We start from the raw sequence: 19,724 nt of genomic DNA, 5'->3' as shown, positions 1-19,724 counted from the left end.
CCTTTAGGTCTCCTCCCGGTTGGACATGCCTGGAAAACCTCACCAGGGAGGCATCCAGGAGGCATCCTGACCAGATGCCCGAGCCACCTCAACTGGCTCCTCTCGACGTGGAGGAGCAGCGGGTCTACTCTGAGCCCCTCCCAGATGACCGAGATTCTCATCTTATCTCCAAGGGAAAGCTCAGACACCCTGCGTAGAAATCTAATTTTGGCTGCTTGTATCCACGATCATTTTCTTTCAGTCACTACCCAAAGCTCGTGACCAAAGGTGAGGGTAGGAAAGTAGATCGACCGGTAAAACAAGAGCTTTGACGACGGATCGGTTCTCTCTTCACAACGACGGATTGGTACAACACCCACATCACTGCAGATGCAGCATCAATCTGCTAATCGATCTCTATATCAAACTCATATTTTCTATCAATTGGAAACACAATTTTCAATGAAATTTCAGCACTCAACAGCTTTTATGAGTTTAATGATTCAACTTGTGTTATATCACTGAAAACATAGGAATCAAACTAGCAAAGGCAGCATAGACAAATAAAGAAAGACAAAACATAAAATAAAACAAAAGTTAGTCAACTTTCACAGTGGACAATAAAAATGGCAAAAGAAAACCCAACTAAACTGGATTTTTGTAGCACACAAGACTTGTCTGGTTACGAATTTGAGTAAATAAATATTTTGGCACAACGCTACAAACACAGAACTGCCACCCAAACAAAATAAAATTAGCAATATCATGTTGTTACATGATATCGCTCTCATTTTATTTTGCGTGGGTGGCAGCTTTATGTTTCCGTACAAACAGCCAAAGCATCTTCATAAATTCTAGCAATAAGTAAATAAACACACTTTGGTGAGCAAGATCTGACATCATTGATCCACTTCATGTCTGCTGTAGAAAGGCTTTGGAATGACTTTATGGCCAGTACCAAAAAAAACACACCTGATAATGCTAAATCCTGCAATAGAGGCGATACGGTATAAATAATGGCACTATGACTAAAGTTTCAAATATCCTTCAGATTTAGTGTTTTTTTCTTTTGTCTGACAAATGACAAAAATAAAGACAAGAAATAATATTAGTGTTTAAAAATATTTCTTCCCCAGTTAGGATTTACCTAAATTAAAAGGAATTTTGCATGAACAGAAAATACTTTTCCCACAATAATAACATAACAAAAACTAATTTATTCCCTATTTGATGCATCTGTATATAATAATCTTATGTAAATCCCCGGTGGAATAGCCTAGCTGCTTATTATAAATGAGTTGTAGCAAACATGCTACTATGAGTGCACCAGTTTGATGCCCTGTCCGGTGTCCAGTACAGCTGGAGGAAACCAGGCTAGCTTACACCTCCTGAAGCAGCGCAGAAACACGCTGCACAGCCAGAACAGGTTGAGGCCACAGCACCAGTTGGAAAGGTAGACTAAAGGATATGTAGCTTTGGGGAAGTGGGTCTTCCAGTGTTTGGCCACGTCACTTCCTGTGGGAAGGTGTAGGGTGTAGTCGCTCCAGCGTTTAGACACCCCGTACATGGCCGTCCCAGTCCTTTCTTTGTCAGACCACTGGGTGTCGCTGTTTGGGTTGCAGTTAAACTCCACCCACTCAGAGGTGAAGTCGCCAAGCAAAGGCACATTTCCAGACTCTGGATCGAGATTGGACGCAGACAATTCAGCACCTTGCACCGCCATGTAGATGCCCTCCACCCGTCGTACTTCTTTGACCCAAGGGAGGGAGTTCTGTGTGTCCAGGACGACAATGAGTCTGGAGCCGTGGCCGGCGTTCTTCTCCTTCCACATCTCAATCAACTGGGCAAGGTGGAGCATCTCACCTCCTGAAACCAGAGGGTGCTCTTTGATTTAGTGAAAAAAAAATGATTATATAAATAAACAATAAAAGCAGCTGAAAGTCTAAGAAATTACAGCATCATTTAGAATTGGTCAGCATTGTTACGATGAATAGTTGAAGTCTATTCCAACATGGGACTTCACATCTTCAGAAAAGTATACAATTCAGACCCTTCAGACCTGAGACTCTGACGTGGCTATCTGTTTAGGGAAGCTCCTTTGTGTTCATAGGGGAACACTGAGATAATGCACAAAGTTCATCACGTAACTGAGGAGCTGGAGACATCACCGTGGTAACCAGGGACGCACCGATACAGATACCAATGCAGTTGCCTGAAAGTGGCTTACTGTAACTTCTCATTTCTGATCACCTAATATTTTAGGTTTCATTATTTCTATTCATATATTTTGTTTTTTATCTACCCAACACTCTTTCCCTGTTGAAAGCAGAGAAGAAAATAAAACCTGTATTCAAATTCATTGCAATTTTTTGTGTGGTAGAAATATCGGTATCCGTAATCGGTATTGGTGAGTACTCGGATCCAAGTATCAGTATCATGTTAGTTTGGAGAAAAGTGGTATCTCTGCATCCCTAGTGGTAACCTACCATTGGGTGTCCAGTCGGTTTGAGAGCGGGAAGGCTCGTCAACAATTGTGTAAACTTCACAAAAAGGATGAGAGAGAAAATGTCTGTATTTTGGATGTATTTAAAACTGGTCATCAAAGGGACTAGAACAGACACTTGTAAGGTGTGCAAACTGGGCAATTAACTATCGCAAGCCTTAGGGATCACAATTCGCCCACTTTTGAGCATGTTTGGTTATTTAACGATGTCTTAATCGCCGTCTTTAAACTTTAAAATGCCAAAAAAAGCGGCGGAAATCCCTTCAGAACGCCATATTGTACGCCGTCTTCATGTAGTCTTTCAGAGCGCCGCAAAAAATGACATTTTTTTCTAGTCGTTGAACGCCGCATTGAACGCCGAACTGCAGGCACTTCTCGCGCGTCCTCATAACGGCGTAAAAGACGGCGTTTGACAGCACAAAACACCTTCTTTTACGCCGTTCTGTGACTTTCCCGACGACGTAAAAGACGCCGTTTTGCAGGCCACTCCCAAAGGTTTTCTCAGCCACTAATTTTAAACTTTGATTGCCCAATCCACGATGAGAAAATACAGACAGTATTAGTTCATCCTAGATGCTATTTCCTGGTTTCCTGAATATGCTATTTTATGCTTAAATTCACCAAAATGACCTCATATATAGTACTGATTGTTGCATTAGCTCATGTTAAACATGATTTTATTACTGCTACTTGCATTGATATTAATAAAATGAAGACAGTGACATGATCTGTCCCTATTAAATAAACAATAATAAAACACGGACTGATGTGATCAGACTTGTATCAGTTGGATGTATTCACCACTGGGGGGTGGGGGTGGGGGGTGGGGGGGATTTTTGAAAGTGTGTTTTTATTTGTTAGGAATGCAAAATGACTTTCATCATATAATATAAGGACAATTTAAAACCCAGACTGAGAGCTCTTGAGACAGATTCCCTGTGTTGTAACTGCCTTCTGTAATTTTGTATATAACATGTCTGTGTAGCTAAAACAAATGTAACTGTCATTTTATCAGCCTCTTGCCCAGTGTGGCAAATGAGGTTGTCAGCTGGCCTTTTTTTAGTGTTGGCACAGCTGTACAGTTTTGGGATGATTGACTCGGGGCCAATCAGGGAGCGCTAGGAGTGTTTAAAAGTCGCTTGCACTGTGTGACACGAGAATCATTTGTCCTGAGTCTGTTGAGGAGATCGGGTTTGGCCCCCTGGAGGAGTGGGGGCGTGATGTGCTGCTCGTGGTGCGGTGTAGGTGGGTGTTTCCGGGTTTTCTTTATTTGGGCGATGTGACAGTATTTAATGTTTAATGTTGGGCTTGGCAGGCTTTGAAGAAGTATCGGTTCGCCCCATTTGGGGGTGGGGAGTTGAGAGGCACGGCGTCGGCATGGTACATGTTTGTTTGTTGCTCTCATGCATGTTTCAGCCTTTTAGCATTCTGATGTTTGTTTTGTGTTGCAGGAGAGAACTAGCACTCAGCCGCCGTGCATCTTGTTGAACTCCAGAGGGTTGCTGCTTTGCCGTGATTTCTGGGTTGTATCCCGAGTTAATGAGACGAAGGCTTGTATCTACGCAGCCCCGTTTATAAATGATCCATGTGGAGGAGCTGACATGCCCGGCACGCAGTTTGGGACAAGCTCAGTCGATGGTACGGTGACTAACTACGAGGGGAGCCGCAGGTTAATCCCTTCGTTCCAACCCTGCTCTCGGGACAAAAGGACTGAAAGGCTGAATGGGCCAGTGTTACCCGGAGGGAGGAAGTTTAATGGTTTAACTGCATATGGGACAGATAATTCGTAAGAGTCTTGTGTGTGTGTGTGTGTGTGTGTGTGTGTGTGTGCGTGCGTGCGTGCGCACACACGCATGATATCAATTTTAGCCTTGTTTATGTATTCTTTATTTAACCAGGAAGGTCCCATTGAGTTTAAAAACCTCATTTTGAAAAGGGAGTGCTGGTGTGACAAAGTGCTATATTACCAAAGCACGCAGGACCATTATTGCCCAAGGAAACTGGAGTCATGGAAATGTATGAAAGGACTCAGATTTATTACAAGTGTCACAGTAAACAACATAGCATAAGAGAACACAAATCACCAGCCGCTAAAGCCGGGCGTACACTGTGCGACTTTTTCACTTTTTTGAGCCGATTTTCCACTCGTGCGAGAATCCACGAGATCGGGGCGAGTTTTGCGCCGAGTGTCGTGTAGTGTACAGGGGGTTACGAGAGGCGATTAACACCACGTGAACAGCTACCGATCAGCAATCGTGAGCTCGCACAAACTTCTGGCGTGTTTGAAATTTTGCTCGTTCCTCGTGAGGGTATCGCACTGTTGAAGCGGCGCTGCGAGCAGCTGCGACCCAAAAAGTATCAGAACCGCTCACGGCGCATGCGCAATCATGCTTCAACACCGTTCACCCGCTATTTCCCTAATAACACACATTGTTCGTTTTTATTTCATCCGTTGCGGTGAGTATGTCGCATTGTTCGTGTTCAGTAGCATGTGGAGATCGTTTGAAAGACAACGGTAGAACCAGCCCCACAACCGAGAACCGCCAATGGTGCGTTGCCAGACTAAATAATACATTTATTTAGTCTGGCTTGCCAGGCCAACTAAAACAGTGACATCAATAAAAAATAAAGAAATATATAAATGATAATAAAAAAACTGAAAAGACAACTTCAATTTCCTATTTTCTTCTTATTTTAATGCACTGCTGAAGAGTCAGATCAGGACTCAGCATTGGCAGATCCTCAAATTTCAATAACTTGGATACGGATCAGGAGCAAAAAATCCATCCTTTTATGGCCGCTTATCCGGGTCCGGGTTGCGGGGTCAGACTTCCCTCTCCCCAACCATTTGGGCCAGCTTCTCTGGGGAAATTCCAATGTGTTCCCAGGCCAGCTGAGGGACATAGTCCCTCCAGCGTGCCCTCAGTCTCCCTTTAGGTCTCCTCCAGGTTGGACATGCCCAGAAAACCTCACCAGAGCACATGCTTTGGTGCATCCAGGAGGCATCCTAACTAGATGCCCGAGCCACTGAACTGGCTACACTCAACGTGGAAGAGCAGCAGATCTACTTCGAGCCTCTCCCGGATGACTGAACTTCTCACCCTATCTCCAATGGAAAGCTCAGCCTCCCTGTGGAGAAAACTCATTCTGGCCGCTTGTATCTGCAATCTCGTTGTTTTGGTCCCTACCCAAAGCTTGCGACCATAGGTGAGGGTAGGAATGTTGATTGAGCGGTAAATCTAAAGCTTTGCCTTCCAGCTCAACTCTCTTTTCACCACGACAGATTGGTACAACACCTGCATCACTGCAAACGCAGCACCAATCCACCTATCAGTCTTGTGCTCCATCTTTCCCTCACTCATGAACATGGCCCCGAGATGCTTCAACTCTTCCACTTGGGGTAGGAACTCATCCCTGACCCGGAGAGGGCATTCAACCCTTTTCTGACTCAGCAAAAACATGTGAGCGGAAAATCCCAAGCAACAACCATATTTATTCCAAAACATAAAGAAGTATGGAACTCACCAGCCAGAGCCCAGGCTCCAGAGCCTTTGTGTGTATGTCCACTGTAGAAAATCAAATATGTGTCATGACGTGGCCCGTCTTCTGTTCGGAGCTCCAATAAGCTTCGGATCTTGTTCTGCACGATCTCCAGGGTGACGCCGCTGGTTGAGTAGTCACAGCCAAATGTCTGGATCATGTGGTGGGAGAAGAGGCGCTGCATGTTGTTCAGCATTGCGGTGGAGCGCACATTCAACTCCTGCACATGCTCTGGTGGCAAAAGACTGGGCTGTCCATTGGCACTGGGAAAAAATTATAACAAAATGACATTAGCTTTGGGGGATGACGAGAAAGAGTAGAACACATATGCCCTCCATTGATTTTGATTTCTTCTCTGGGCATGACGTTCATATGACAGCATTTTAAAAGACAGTTTTGTTCCAGTTTCAAGAATAAACTAAAGTCGTGGTCAAAAGTTTTGAGAATGACACAAATATTAATTTCACAAAGTTTGCTCCTGAACTGCTTTTAGATCTTTGTTTCAGTTGTTTCTGTGATGTACTGAAATATGAGTACAAGCACTTCACATGTTTCAAAGACTTTCATCAACAATTACATGACAATTATGCAAAGAGTCAGTATTTGCAGTGTTGGCCCTTCTTTTTCAGAACCTCTGCAATTCGACTGGGCATGCTCTCAAACAACTTCTGGGCCAAATCCTGACTGATAGCAACCCATTCTTTCATAATCACTTCTTGGAGTTTGCCAGAATTAGTGGGTTTTTGTTTGTCCACCCGCCTCTTGAGGATTGACCACAAGTTCTCAAGTTTCCAGGCCATTGACCCAAAATTTCAACATTTTGGTCCCTGAGCCACTGAGTTATCACTTTTGCCTTATGGCACTGTGCTCTATCGTGGTAGAAAATGCATTGTCCTTCACCAAACTGTTGTTGGATTGTTGGACGAAGCTGCTGTCGGAGGGCATTTTGGTACCAATCTTTATTCATGGCTGTGTTTTGGGGCAAAATTGTGAGCGAACCCACTCCCTTGGATGAGAGGCAACCCCACACAAGAATGGTCTCAGGATGCTTTACTGTTGGCATGACACAGGACTGATGGTAGCGCTCACCTTTTCTTCTCCAGACAAGCCTTTTTCCAAATGCCCCAAACAATCAGAAAGGGGCGAAGAAGAAGAAGAAGAAGAAGAAGAAGAAGAAAAAGAAGAAGAAAAAGAAGAAAAAGAAGAAGAAAAAGAAAAAGAAAAAGAAAAAGAAGAAGAAGAAAAAGAAGAAGAAGAAAAAGAAGAAAAAGAAGAAGAAGAAGAAGAAGAAAAAGAAGAAGAAATTAAAGCTGCAAGCAGCGTCGTTCGGCCCTCGCAGCTCTGCGCCGCTCCGGCCTGGCCAGCAGCCCGGGGCACCAGGGCACGTCTGGCAGAACAGAATCGTCAACCACCCCGACGCCAGAATCTGCAAATGGCTTCCTAGTCCGCACCTCACCCTGACTCAGCATCCCCTCTGAGCTCACCATTAAATTGAATTGTAAGGTTACGGCGTTACGCCAGAATTCACCATGGCATAAAAGCCCCTCCCTTTCTGGAAAGCAATCAGATCTGAATGGTCATTACAACATCATGAAGACAGTGTATGACCTTAGTGTCATGTTCACTAAATTAGAGGGGACAAATATGGGTATTTCAGAATAAAAAATAGACTTCCTGTAGTCAGGGGGCGGGGCTTAGGTGATGTCAGCTGTCCACATTGTCATTTTTTACAGATATGGTCAATGATCACACAGACAAAGTTTGAAAAAGATCTGATCATGCACATGGGAGTTATTAAGTCAAGTAAAGTAATGGCGAAAGGTCAAAGTTTGAGGCTTAGCCACGCCCACACCTTTCAACTTTTGAAAAATCCGACGGTTGAATTTTTTCCCCTACGTCGTATGAGTATACAGCAGAAGTTTGAAAGTGATTGGTGAAAAGGGCGACAGAGCATCACTCTCCAAACAACGTGTGCGAAAACCACTAAATCGCGTACTTGGACCAAAATGGCCGACTTCCTGTGCGACTTTGTCCTGGCTCCAAGAGACTTTTTTGTAGGTCCTGAGACACCACATTAGTGTACCAAATTTCGTAATCCTCAGTCAAAGCATGGCTTGGGGCTATTAGTTTAAATGGTCCTAGGGGGCGCTATTTAAGAGAATAGGCCACGCCCACAAACTTCAGCTGTCTATTTCTCTTGGGGGTCAGACTAGGATCACTCACCAGAAGTTTCGTAGCGATATCACGATAACTGAAGAAATGAGAGGCAAACGTATTTCCATGGCGTGATGGCGATTTTCGCCATGCTCCCAAAGCCCCGCCTTTTTTCAAAACCTGCCAGTACTGGAGACTAAGTAACCTCAAGTTGTCTACTGCTGTTTCCCACAGAATCCTGGTGATTGGGTAAAAGGAGTCCAGTAGGGAGCTGTGAAAAAAAGAGTGGCGTGGCGACAGGTCAAAGTTTGAGGCTTAGCCACGCCCACACCTTTCAACTTTTGAAAAATCCGACGGTTGAATTTTTTCCCCTATGTCTTAAGAGTATATAGCAGAAGTTTGAAGGAGATTGGTGAAAAGGGCGACGGAGCATCACTCTCCAAACAACGTGTGCGAAAACCACTAAATCGCGTACTTGGACCAAAATGGCCGACTTCCTGTGCGACTTTGCACTTGGCTCCAAGAGACTTTTTTGTAGGTCCTGAGACACCACATTAGTGTACCAAATTTCGCAATCCTCAGTCAAAGCTTGGCTTGGGGCTATTAGTTTAAATGGACCTAGGGGGCGCTATTTAAGAGAATAGGCCACGCCCACAAACTTCAGCTGTCTACTTCTCTTGGGGGTCAGACTAGGATCACTCACCAGAAGTGTCGGAGCGATATCACGATAACTGAAGAAATGAGAGGCAAACGTATTTCCATGGCGTGATGGCGATTTTCGCCATGCTCCCAAAGCCCCGCCTTTTTTCAAAACCTGCCAGTACTGGAGACCAAGTAACCTCAAGTTGTCTACTGCTGTTTCCCACAGAATCCTGGTGATTGGGTAAAAGGAGTCCAGTAGGGAGCTGTGAAAAAAAGAGTGGCGTGGCGGCAGGTCAAAGTTTGAGGCTTAGCCACGCCCACACCTTTCAACTTTTGAAAAATCCGACGGTTGAATTTTTTTCCCTATGTCTTACGAGTACATAGCAGAAGTTTGAAGGAGAATGGTGAAAAGGGCGACGGAGCATCACTCTCCAAACAACGTGTGCGAAAACCACTAAATCGCGTACTTGGACCAAAATGGCCGACTTCCTGTGCGACTTTGCACTTGGCTCCAAGAGACTTTTTTGTAGGTCCTGAGACAGCACATTAGTGTACCATATTTCGTAATCCTCAGTCAAAGCATGGCTTGGGGCTGACAGTTTTAATGGTCCTAGGGGGCGCTATTTCAGAAAATAGGCCACGCCCACCGGATGTTCACATCAGATCTTTTGATGGGCCGGACTAGGATCACTCACAAGAAGTTTCGTGACGATATCTTTGGAAATGACGAAATGGGAGGCAAACGTAAGGCCAAGGCGGTACGCCTGAATTCGCCGCGCCGCCACAGCCCCGCCCTCTGCCGAAAACTCCCATAAAGTGACGCCAAGCAACCCCCACTTGTCTTGAGTTACCAGCTACAAATTTGTGGTGATTAAGTGAAATGGGGCAATTTGGGACCTTTCACAGTAAAACTTGATCTTTTTGGTCCTGAGGGGGCGGGGCTTGTGTGATGTCATCATCCGACCATTCAATTTACTTTGTGGGTGGATGACGAATGACCACAGAAAGTTTGGTAACTCTATTCCATTCAGTTATGAAGTTATAGCAATTTAAATATTTTTGGCGAGTAGTCAAACTTCGAGGCCTGGCTCCGCCCCTTCAACATATACGAAAACTCAGAATCCTTATCTCATTTTGTTCGCCCATCCCTTCTGAGCAATTTTACACAATTTTTGAGACGATCGTGCGAAAAATGATCGAGCAATCCAATCAGAAACGGACCCTAAAAACGGCAAAAACGGCAAAAAATCGCCATTTCAACCCAAAATGGCCGACTTCCTGTTTGATATTGACCATGGTTGCAAGAGACTTTTCTGTGCGGACTGTTGAGTACTACAAGTGTACCAAATTTCATAACTGTACGATAAACTAAGCTTTATGGAGAGGGGTTTTTTTCACTTTGTAGGGGGCGCTGTTCAGCCATTTTCTTTGCGATTTTTTCGGGACCTTTAAAATATCAAATTTTTCACCAGGCCTGACAAGTGTGCAAAATATTGTGAGTTTTGGGGTATGTTAAGGTCCCCAAAAAGCTGTTCAAAGGGGGCACGGAATAACAAAAAATAATAATAATCAGAGCAAAAACAAGAGGCCTTCGCAGCGCTTTCGCTGCTCGGGCCTAATAATTTCTATAGCGCCTCTCAAGATAGAAATCACAAGGCGCTTCACAAAAACAAAAAAATGTAAAAATATAAAAAAGAATTCAGAAAAAAGGTTAAAAATATATTTAAAATGAGCAAAAAATAGACAATTGTGATAAAAAATAAATAAATAAACATTGCCCCAGTCCTCAGCAATCAATTTGCCATACTTTTTGCAGACGATCAATCTGTCCTTGATGTTTTTTGGAGAGAAGTAGCTTCTTTGCTGCCCTTCTTGACACCAGGCCATCTTCCTAAAGTCTTCGTCTCACTGTGCGTGCAGATGCGCTCGCACCTGCCTGCTGCCATTCCTGAGCAAGCTCTGCACCGGTGGCACCGTAGTGGAGTCCTTGTTAGGAGACAATGCTGGCGCTTGCTGGACTTTCCTGGACATCCTGAAACCTTCTTAACAAGAACTGAACCTCTTTCTTTGAAGTTCTTGAAGATCCCATAAATTGTTGACTTAGGTGAATCTTAGTAGCCACAATATCCTTGCCTGTGAAGCCATTTTTATGCAACGCAATGATGGCTGCACGCGTTTCTTTGCAGGTCACCATGGTTAACAATAGAAGAACAATGATTTCAAGCATCACTCTGCTTTTAACATGTCAGCCCGACATAATGATCTCCAGCCTTGTGCGCATCAATATTCTCACCTGAGTTAACAAGAAGATTACTGAATTGATCTCAGCAGGTCCTTTAATGACAGCAATAAAATGCAGTAGAACATTTTTGGGGGATTAAGTTAATTTCCATGGCAAAGAAGGACTATGCAATTCATCTGATCACTCTTCATAACATTCTGGAGTATAAGCAAATTGCTATTGTAAAAGCTTAAGCAGCAACTTTTCCAATTTACTATATATGTGTCATTCTCGGCCACGACTGTAAGAATGTTTACAGAAATTCAAGATAAAGCAGAAATTTTACCAGGATGAAGTTGAAGTGTTGACAGAAAAGTCATGTGTTAACTGTGGGGACTTTTCAGAACAGGCTTCGTGTAGACCCAAATATAAGTTATAGTGTCAGTACTAGAAAAGTTCTTTTTCACTAATGAAGTAATGAATATACACTCCACTGAGGGTTTAGGTCTTTGTGCTGGTTTCGGTTTTGAGTCCTTTTTCATTACAAAATTAGACAAAACGTATTACAGTGGGGCAAAAAAGTATTTAGTCAGCCACCGATTGTGCAAATTCTCCCACTTAAAATGATGACAGAGGTCAGTAATTTACATCATAGGTACACTTCAACGTGAGAAACAGAATGTGAAAAAAAAAATCCATGAATTCAAATGGCAGGGTTTTTAAAGAATTTATTTGTAAATCAGGGTGGAAAATAAGTATTTGGTCACTTCAAACAAGGAAAATCTCTGGCTCTCACAGACCTGTAACGTCTTCTTTAAGCAGCTTTTCTGTCCTCCACTCGTTACCTGTATTAATGGCACCTGTTTGAACTCATTATCTGTATAAAAGACACCTGTCCACAGCCTCAAACAGTCAGACTCCAAACTCCACTATGGCCAAGACCAAAGAGCTTTCGAAGGACACCAGGAAAAGAATTGTAGACCTGCACCAGACTGGGAAGAGTGAATCTACAATAGGCAAGCAGCTTGGTGTGAGAAAATACACTGTGGGAGCAATTATCAGAAAATGGAAGACATACAAGACCACTGATAATCTCCCTCGATCTGGGGCTCCACACAAGATCTCATCCCGTGGGGTCAAAATGATCATGAGAACGGTGAGCAAGAATCCCAGAACCACACGGGGGGACCTGGTGAATGACCTGCAGAGAGCTGGGACCACAGTAACAAAGGTCACCATCAGTAACACACTACAACGGCAGGGAATCAAATCCTGCAGTGCCAGTCGTGTTCCGCTGCTGAAGCCAGTGCATGTCCAGGCCCATCTGAAGTTTGCCAGAGAGCACATGGATGATACAGCAGAGGATTGGGAGAATGTCATGTGGTCAGATTAAATCAAAGTAGAACTTTTTGGTATAAACTCAACTCGTCGTGTTTGGAGGAAGAAGAATACCGAGTTGCATCCCAAGAACACCATACCTACTGTGAAGCATGGGGGTGGGAACATCATGCTTTGGGGCTGTTTTTCTGCTAAGGGGACAGGACGACTGATCCGTGTTAAGGACAGAATGAATGGGGCCATGTATCGTGAGATTCTGAGCCAAAACCTCCTTCCATCAGTGAGAGCTTTGAAGATGAAACATGGCTGGGTCTTCCAACACGACAATGATCCCAAACACACCGCCCGGGCAACAAAGGAGTGGCTCCGTAAGAAGCATTTGAAAGTCCTGGAGTGGCCGTCTCCAGACCTCAACCCCATAGAAAATCTGTGGAGGGAGTTGAAAGTCCGTGTTGCTCGGCGACAGCCCCAAAACATCACTGCTCTTGAGAAGATCTGCATGGAGGAATGGGCCAAAATACCAGCTACTGTGTGTGCAAACCTGGTAAAGACCTATAGTAATCGTTTGAGCTCTGTTATTGCCAACAAAGGTTATGTTACAAAGTATTGAGTTGAATTTTTGTTATTGACCAAATCCTTATTTTCCACCCTGACTTACAAATAAATTCTTTAAAAATCCTGCCATGTGAATTCATGGATTTTTTTTTTTCACATTCTGTCTCTCACAGTTGAAGTGTACCTATGATGAAAATTACTGACCTCTGTCATCATTTTAAGTGGGAGAACTTGCACAATCGGTGGCTGACTAAATACTTTTTTGCCCCACTGTATATATCCTCTTCAATAAACAAATACTCTTGATCAGAAACACATGTTGCATCCTCTGCACAACTGGACAACTTCACCATCCCTCACGAACCAATTTAATTATTTTAGATCTCACACCACTTATTGAAGCTGCAGCTTATAGTTTGAGATTCGGACCACATATTCTCCAGTGACACTCTTTCATCTCTGAAAAAAAAAAACAGTCCTTTCCTTCTAAGCACTGTCAGGGCTCATCTCCTCTCTTTTATATCCCCTTCCCTTTTCTTTTCCTTCCGTTGTTTCACCCCCTCCCTATTTGACCGTCCCTTTTTCCCACTGCTTTGATCCCCCTAAGGGGATGCAGTCATTGTGAAAACACAATCAAATGCAGCCATCAAACAGGTGATTATTCACAGCTGTATTCTCATCATGCTCTCAGCCCTCCCTATGGATGCTGCCGGTACAAGCTTGCATGCAGAACACCCACTGCTCTGACAAAACATGGACCAGCATTTAAAACCCACCAGAGGATTTTTAGAACATATGGTCATCATCTGACAAACAGACTGTCTGGATTTCCAGACAGCTGAGATGATCTTGTAAGTCGGCACAGTAACACACACCTGATGATTAGCTTCTGCTGTCTACAACAATTTCAGGGGGGGAAATGAACAAAAAAGGCTTGGTAGACTAAGAGAACCCAGCTAGCGGCAGTAGCAGTTATGGTGAACTGTTTAGTATGCTGCTGGAGTGATCCCTCAAGGGTCCAAACATTAACGCCATGTTTACGCATGGTTATCGACCTATTTATCCCAGTTGGTTTGTGTTAACTGAGGAAAGAGTCAGGGAGAGCAATAGTGTTTACCAGGAGAGACTTGACATGTCGTTTACATTTTCACATATTAATACAGCACTCTGCTGCACATCACTGGTAGCAAACATAACTTTCACATCATGAAGTTCCAAGAAACAGACATTTTTTAAAACTTTTTTAAACAAATAACTGATTACCACATATGATATTTTTATAATTAAATGGTACAGATTAAAAGAAAGAAAAAAAAGTCAAATTCTAATGGGGGATGAGGATAAATGTTAATGTTGCTGAAAAAATGTCTAAAGCTTATCTGAGCTGGTCATTAAATGCTTATTTGTGTAAAAAAAGTTTTGCATGTTTTCACAATTATGTGAATAATCCAACATACATGTGGAATAAATTAACAAACCGTGCTGATGATTTATGCAATGAGAAGATCGTGTGGTGCAGGGACGCAAAATATGCACAAAATGAGGGGAAAAATGAAAACGAAACACTGGACAGTCAAAGCACACACAGTTGCACCCAGTCTGGCCAAACACAGTGCTTTTAAAAGGTTATTCTGCTCTTCTGCGCCGCAGGATAAACAGCCTTCATCCCCATAACAAACATCACAGCAGACATCTATTTCCTGATAAGAGCTATGCAAGCCCAGGGTGGCCTTTAGCTTTAATGAAAGGGAAATGTGACGGATTGTTCTGAAAAGGGTACCAATAACAGCTTTGATATAATTATTTTGGGGTGTAAAACATGATCGGTGGTCCAAAAACAAACCAACTAATTGAGTGTTTACAGCTCAGACAGAGCAAATACTTTGTTTTTTTTTGTTGGCCTAGAAATCTACTCAAACTGAAAAAGATTTTTGTCTGCAGGTTGGTCTAGCCACGTTTCACTGTAGCCTCAGCAGGTCTACTATTGGCCTGAACAATGGTAGACCTGCTGTGATTGGTCTGGCTAATCACAGCATTCTATATTTGTAGAGAGACACTGGGCAGGCTTAGCACCAGAGCTGTGACTGAGACAAACTACAAATATGGTGTCAGTTCAAGATCCAAAAGCATTTGGTAGTTGAACAACTTGAACAATTTAAACTTGAGCTTTAATTTTGAAAAGTGAGCAGATAGAGATTTTTTTAGACATTTATTTTGAAAAATTATGTATTTGCTTCTTCTTCGTCGACGATGTACGGCGGTGGGATGCTTTGACTGATTTCCGTAGCGATGAGTATGTCATGTTGTTTGCTGCTCGAATTGGTCCAAGAGCTGTCCAGTTGCGTGCGGAGACAGTTTGAAAGACAATCGTAGAATTTGCCCCACGACGGATGGCTAGGCTAATTTTTGGATCAGTTTGCAAATCCGTATGTTTGTTTTTGATGATTAAAGAGTATTTTTTTGTATCTTGACCTTTATAAAAAAGTATAATGTGACATAAAACATGGGAGGAAAAATAAGGGATGACCGATAACAAAAGGTCCACATATGTATGTGGCTAGTACCAATGACGCTAAAGTTTAGAGGTTAATACTGCTAATATTGTCATATTAAGATGTTTCAAAGTGCACCTTGGTTGCTAGTTAAATAAAAGTTTATTGAATGTACAAACAGCTCACTGAAGTATCGGTACCTGGAGTAGGTGGTTGGTATGACGAGTGCATAACCAGCACAGGTTCCCCCCAGGCAGCTGCCCAGCTCATGGAACAAGCTGTGGGCAAGAGACTCCAAGGGCAGGACCACCAGCAGAGCACCAAGAAAGAGACCGTTGGAGGGCTGCAAAAACCCAAATAATCAGTCTGTTTCAGCGCTTCCAGCTCGAACTGAGGTAATCAGACTCACTTAACTGATGCTGACAGAGAGCGAGACAGTTACACAATAAGGGACTGACACTGCCATTATCATAGCACAAAACATGACAGGCACTAACTACATGTAATCAATGTTGAGTTAGACAGCAGACACATAAATGTGCCACAAGTGGGTTATCAGTTCAGTCCAGAAACAGTACATCTGCCCGGGTCCTTCAGCTGACACGGCTAAGATGAGGAAAACATTTGGAAAACGTTTCACTTCTACAGCTTTTTAGCATTAATTATTAGTGCCTCACAGTATGTATGTGGAAAAACTGGGTGAGACCTTAACGTAGTAATTATGATTAATAAATAAGAACTAAATTACGCGTGAAAAAAATTCACGCATTTAATCACAGCTTGCATTTCAAGCAAGGCGGAACCTTTGTCATTGAATGATTTCCTCAAAGATTGAATATCACTGACGCACACAACAATGCACAGTGCTCTGTTAACAGCTACTAAAACTAAATAAAAACAGCACAGATTGCTTTGCTTGGACTGATGCTGTATGGAAAACCCGTTAGCCTCTCCTCTTAACTGTAACTTTCTCCGTGTCGCGTAGTTTTCAGAGATCGTCTCTGATCTCTGCTGCTGCTGCCCAGTGGCACCGGAAGCTTTACAAGAGTAGAGTAAGCTACATTTTTAACATTTATGTAACATTTGTGCGACGCTGAAAGCATTTCATTAGTTTATGAAAGTAGTCGAGAGGCAGCTGGCTACAGCTGGGAAAGTGCTCTGTGTTCTCACTACTCTACTGTCACAACAACGTGTCTTGAAGTAACAAAAACACTCTAAAATCGCTGATAATTTTCTAAACAATTCTGTCGGTTTATTATATGTTTCTGAGACAAGTGACTGTCTAAACATCGTGTTTAACAGTATTACGATGGTACCTCTACCAGTGCTTGACGATGTATCCTACCTGCCAGGACACAGCCCCGAGTATCACTGTTGACAGTATGCTGAAGAACACCAGGCGTTCCGAGATGAGGCAGAAGTGACGGATGCCTCGTGAGGCCATGACTTGGTCCAGACTCCGTCTGCTTGAGGGATGGGCTCGCCAAGCCTTCTGGCAATCAGTTAACTTGGTGTGAAAGCCCCAAATAGTGATCAGCAAAATGATATGGCAGATGGCCCAGAATAGGCCAAACAGACAGAAACCTGGGATGACGAGATACCACAGCTCCAAGTGGCCAAGCTGTGCAAAAACATGATGAAATTACTATAAATAAAATAAAACCACACACATTTCGACATATTTGTGTAAAAATGTCTTTGATGTAACATCTTCTCCAAAGAATGATGTGCATACCTTCAAGGCAGCCAGGACAAAGAAGGCCAGCTCCATTAGGCAGAGAGGAAACAGCGACAGTCTCCTCCACACCTTCCCCAGAGAGAGCATCGGCATCCAGCGCTCACTTGGTCCCAGGCCACTAAAGTACACATCCAAGACAGGCTCACAAAGAAGTCTGCCCAGGTAGCAGCCTAAAGCGTAATAGTTTGCTGGGATGCCTAACGCCTGGAAAAACACAAGGGAAGTGATCAACGCAAAACTGATCAGGTTGGGCAAAGCTAGAAGGGATTTCATCCTCAGGTCCACCATCAGAGCCCCCAGTGCCACTACCAAGCAAATTATAGCCACTGACATCTGAAAAGGCATAGTAGTGCTGGCAATCCCAAACCCCAGGAGCTCAAGCCATTCTGCTGATGTCAGGAAGGTGGGTTTGTAGGGAACATAGCTGCATATGCGCTCAGTTATTGCCCACAATGCTTTCATGACCACACTGGCTACAAGGAGATAGTTGGCGACGAGTTCTTTGACGTTTGATCCTAAAGCGGGGCTGTTAAGGAAGCACAGGAGTCCGAGAAGAAAGCCAAACCACAAATGGAACAAGCTCAGGCTGGCTTTCTCCATGGCAAAGTAGTAATGGAGAATACTTGCAATTCCCAGGACAAAAAGGCCCAGGAGGAAGATAACTAGAATCATCTGTTCACCTGCCACCTCCCAGCGCACGTACATGCCAACACATACTCCCACAAGGAGGTTGATGCTGGACAAGTAGCCCAGACAACACACAGAGGTGAACACGTCCACTTCCTTTGACCTTTTGATGGCCAGACCCTCCTCTTCCTCCTGTCGATTCATGACTGATCAAATCACGTTATTCAAACACAGTGGAAGCCTCTGGTGTTCAGTTTCCTCCTCTCATTCTCTCTGGACTCAACTGGAGGACGACGCCTCTTCAGAACGAAATTCAGAAGTCAACCCCTGTAAACGAAGTTAAAATGCATCGTCACTCATCCAACCAAGATCTAAACAGCACTAGACATTAAAAAGTTTTAATGTTTCTAATTATATCTATATCGATTTATAGTGAAAACAACATCTTAATGAAGCAATTATAGCAACATAATATGCCCAAAACTAGCTGTTCCCATCTGTCCAGTCATATCTGAAAAGTAATAATTACACTCATGACTGGAAGTAGAAATTAGAATGAACTAAAACAGTTTTCTTTTATTGCGTGAACTTAAAATAAAGCAGTCACCGAGGTCCTGCTGGGAGTTAGTGACGATGTGGCACTGAAACCAGCAACTAATAGCCGTCTCCGCTAACGCCTCGCGCAAGTTTTCTTTACTTCTCAAAGTGTTTAACTACAAAAATAAGACATTAACAGTCTATGTCCAGTTGCTATAAGGACAATAACGATTACTAGTTTTGTTAAAAGGTACTTTTTAGCGTCAAAATGTTGCTTACATATTGTTTAGATAGCCGACAGCTGTACTTCCTGGTTCTGTTCTACGGCATAACAGGAGGGTCTTAACAATTGGGCATTCCAAGCAGATTTGAGGGCGCAAATTGTACATTATTTTGCTGTATTACATGTAATTTTGTACTTATACATTTAAAAAGGTTTGAAATAATACTTTTAATTTCATAAAAATACAAAAAAAATTTACACCGAATTTAATCACTTTAGTTAACACCACTACATGCAAAATGATGTGCTTTAGCTGTTGACCTGTCTTTCCTATTTACAACTTAGTGTTAATTTTTTCCCCCCATCTATTTGGCTTTAAGTTACAGAACAAAGCAGTGTTATAAGCAAAATGTTGTAAACAAATAAAACTTTCAGACAAAATGATTGTTTATTTTCATCAATTTACAAAATGCAAAGTCAGTGATCTCAAACATAAACATCCAGCCAGTGTAACGAAGAACAAGAAGTCCTGGAAGTGATGGTCTGGCCCCCACAGAGCTCTGATCTCAACATCATGGAGTGTGTCAGAGATTACGTGTAGAGACAGTAGTGTGTGAGGAAGCCTACATCCACAGAAAATCTGTGGTTAGTTCTCCAAGATGTTTGGGACAACCAGCCCAGTTCCTTCAACACATGTGTGCAAGTAGAATAATTCATGCTGGTTTGAAGGCAAAAGGTGGTCACACCATATGATGATGTGATTTTGATTTCTCTTTTGTTCATTCACTGATTTTTGTTGGATTAAATAAATAATTTATGCCTGCTTTTTTAAAGCATTCTTTGTTTACTATTATTTGAACAATAATATTGTAGAAATACAATCAATTCCCTAATGTGGTTTCTGTGAACTTCTGAATTCTAACAAATTTAATGAATTCTAGTTGTGCTAATGGCATCATAAGTGTGTTGTGAAATTTATAAGTCATAAATAGTGATAGGTATTTTTTAATTGTTCATCTTTTTAATTGTTCATCTTTGTTGTGAAATATTTTCCTTTGTCTATGTGAAGAGTTACCTCACCCTTAAACAGGGATTTGTTAGGAAAAACCTATCAAGCAGAGTTCACTCACCCTTGCTGCTTAAATGTGTTAGGAAAAACCCTGACCTAGTTATTT

At 42.8% G+C, this 19,724-nt stretch overlaps 1 protein-coding gene across 2 annotated transcripts; it reads right to left on the bottom strand.

The window, feature by feature from the left end:
* Positions 1 to 459: 459 nt before the first annotated feature.
* On the bottom strand, positions 460 to 18,664 carry tmem168a (transmembrane protein 168a). 2 transcript variants are annotated; one of them, XM_015957372.2, is made up of 6 exons: positions 18,606 to 18,664; positions 17,160 to 18,116; positions 16,770 to 17,045; positions 15,625 to 15,767; positions 6,008 to 6,285; positions 460 to 1,845 (listed from the first exon to the last, which is right to left on the bottom strand). In XM_015957372.2, the coding sequence occupies exons 2-6, from the start codon at positions 17,991 to 17,993 to the stop codon at positions 1,295 to 1,297; spliced, it is 2,082 nt and encodes a 693-aa protein (XP_015812858.1). In that variant the 5' UTR covers positions 17,994 to 18,116; positions 18,606 to 18,664; the 3' UTR covers positions 460 to 1,294. The 2 variants fall into 2 exon arrangements, with proteins under 2 accessions (XP_015812858.1, XP_015812866.1); XM_015957380.3 differs by lacking the exon at positions 18,606 to 18,664 and adding an exon at positions 18,397 to 18,555.
* Positions 18,665 to 19,724: the final 1,060 nt, after the last annotated feature.

The sequence above is a fragment of the Nothobranchius furzeri genome, chromosome 1 (genome assembly GCF_043380555.1).
Source record: "Nothobranchius furzeri strain GRZ-AD chromosome 1, NfurGRZ-RIMD1, whole genome shotgun sequence".
In the NCBI taxonomy this organism is placed as follows: Eukaryota; Metazoa; Chordata; class Actinopteri; order Cyprinodontiformes; family Nothobranchiidae; genus Nothobranchius; species Nothobranchius furzeri.
The sequence above is the reverse complement of the archived record's forward strand: the minus strand, read 5'-3'. Positions and strand labels throughout refer to the sequence as shown.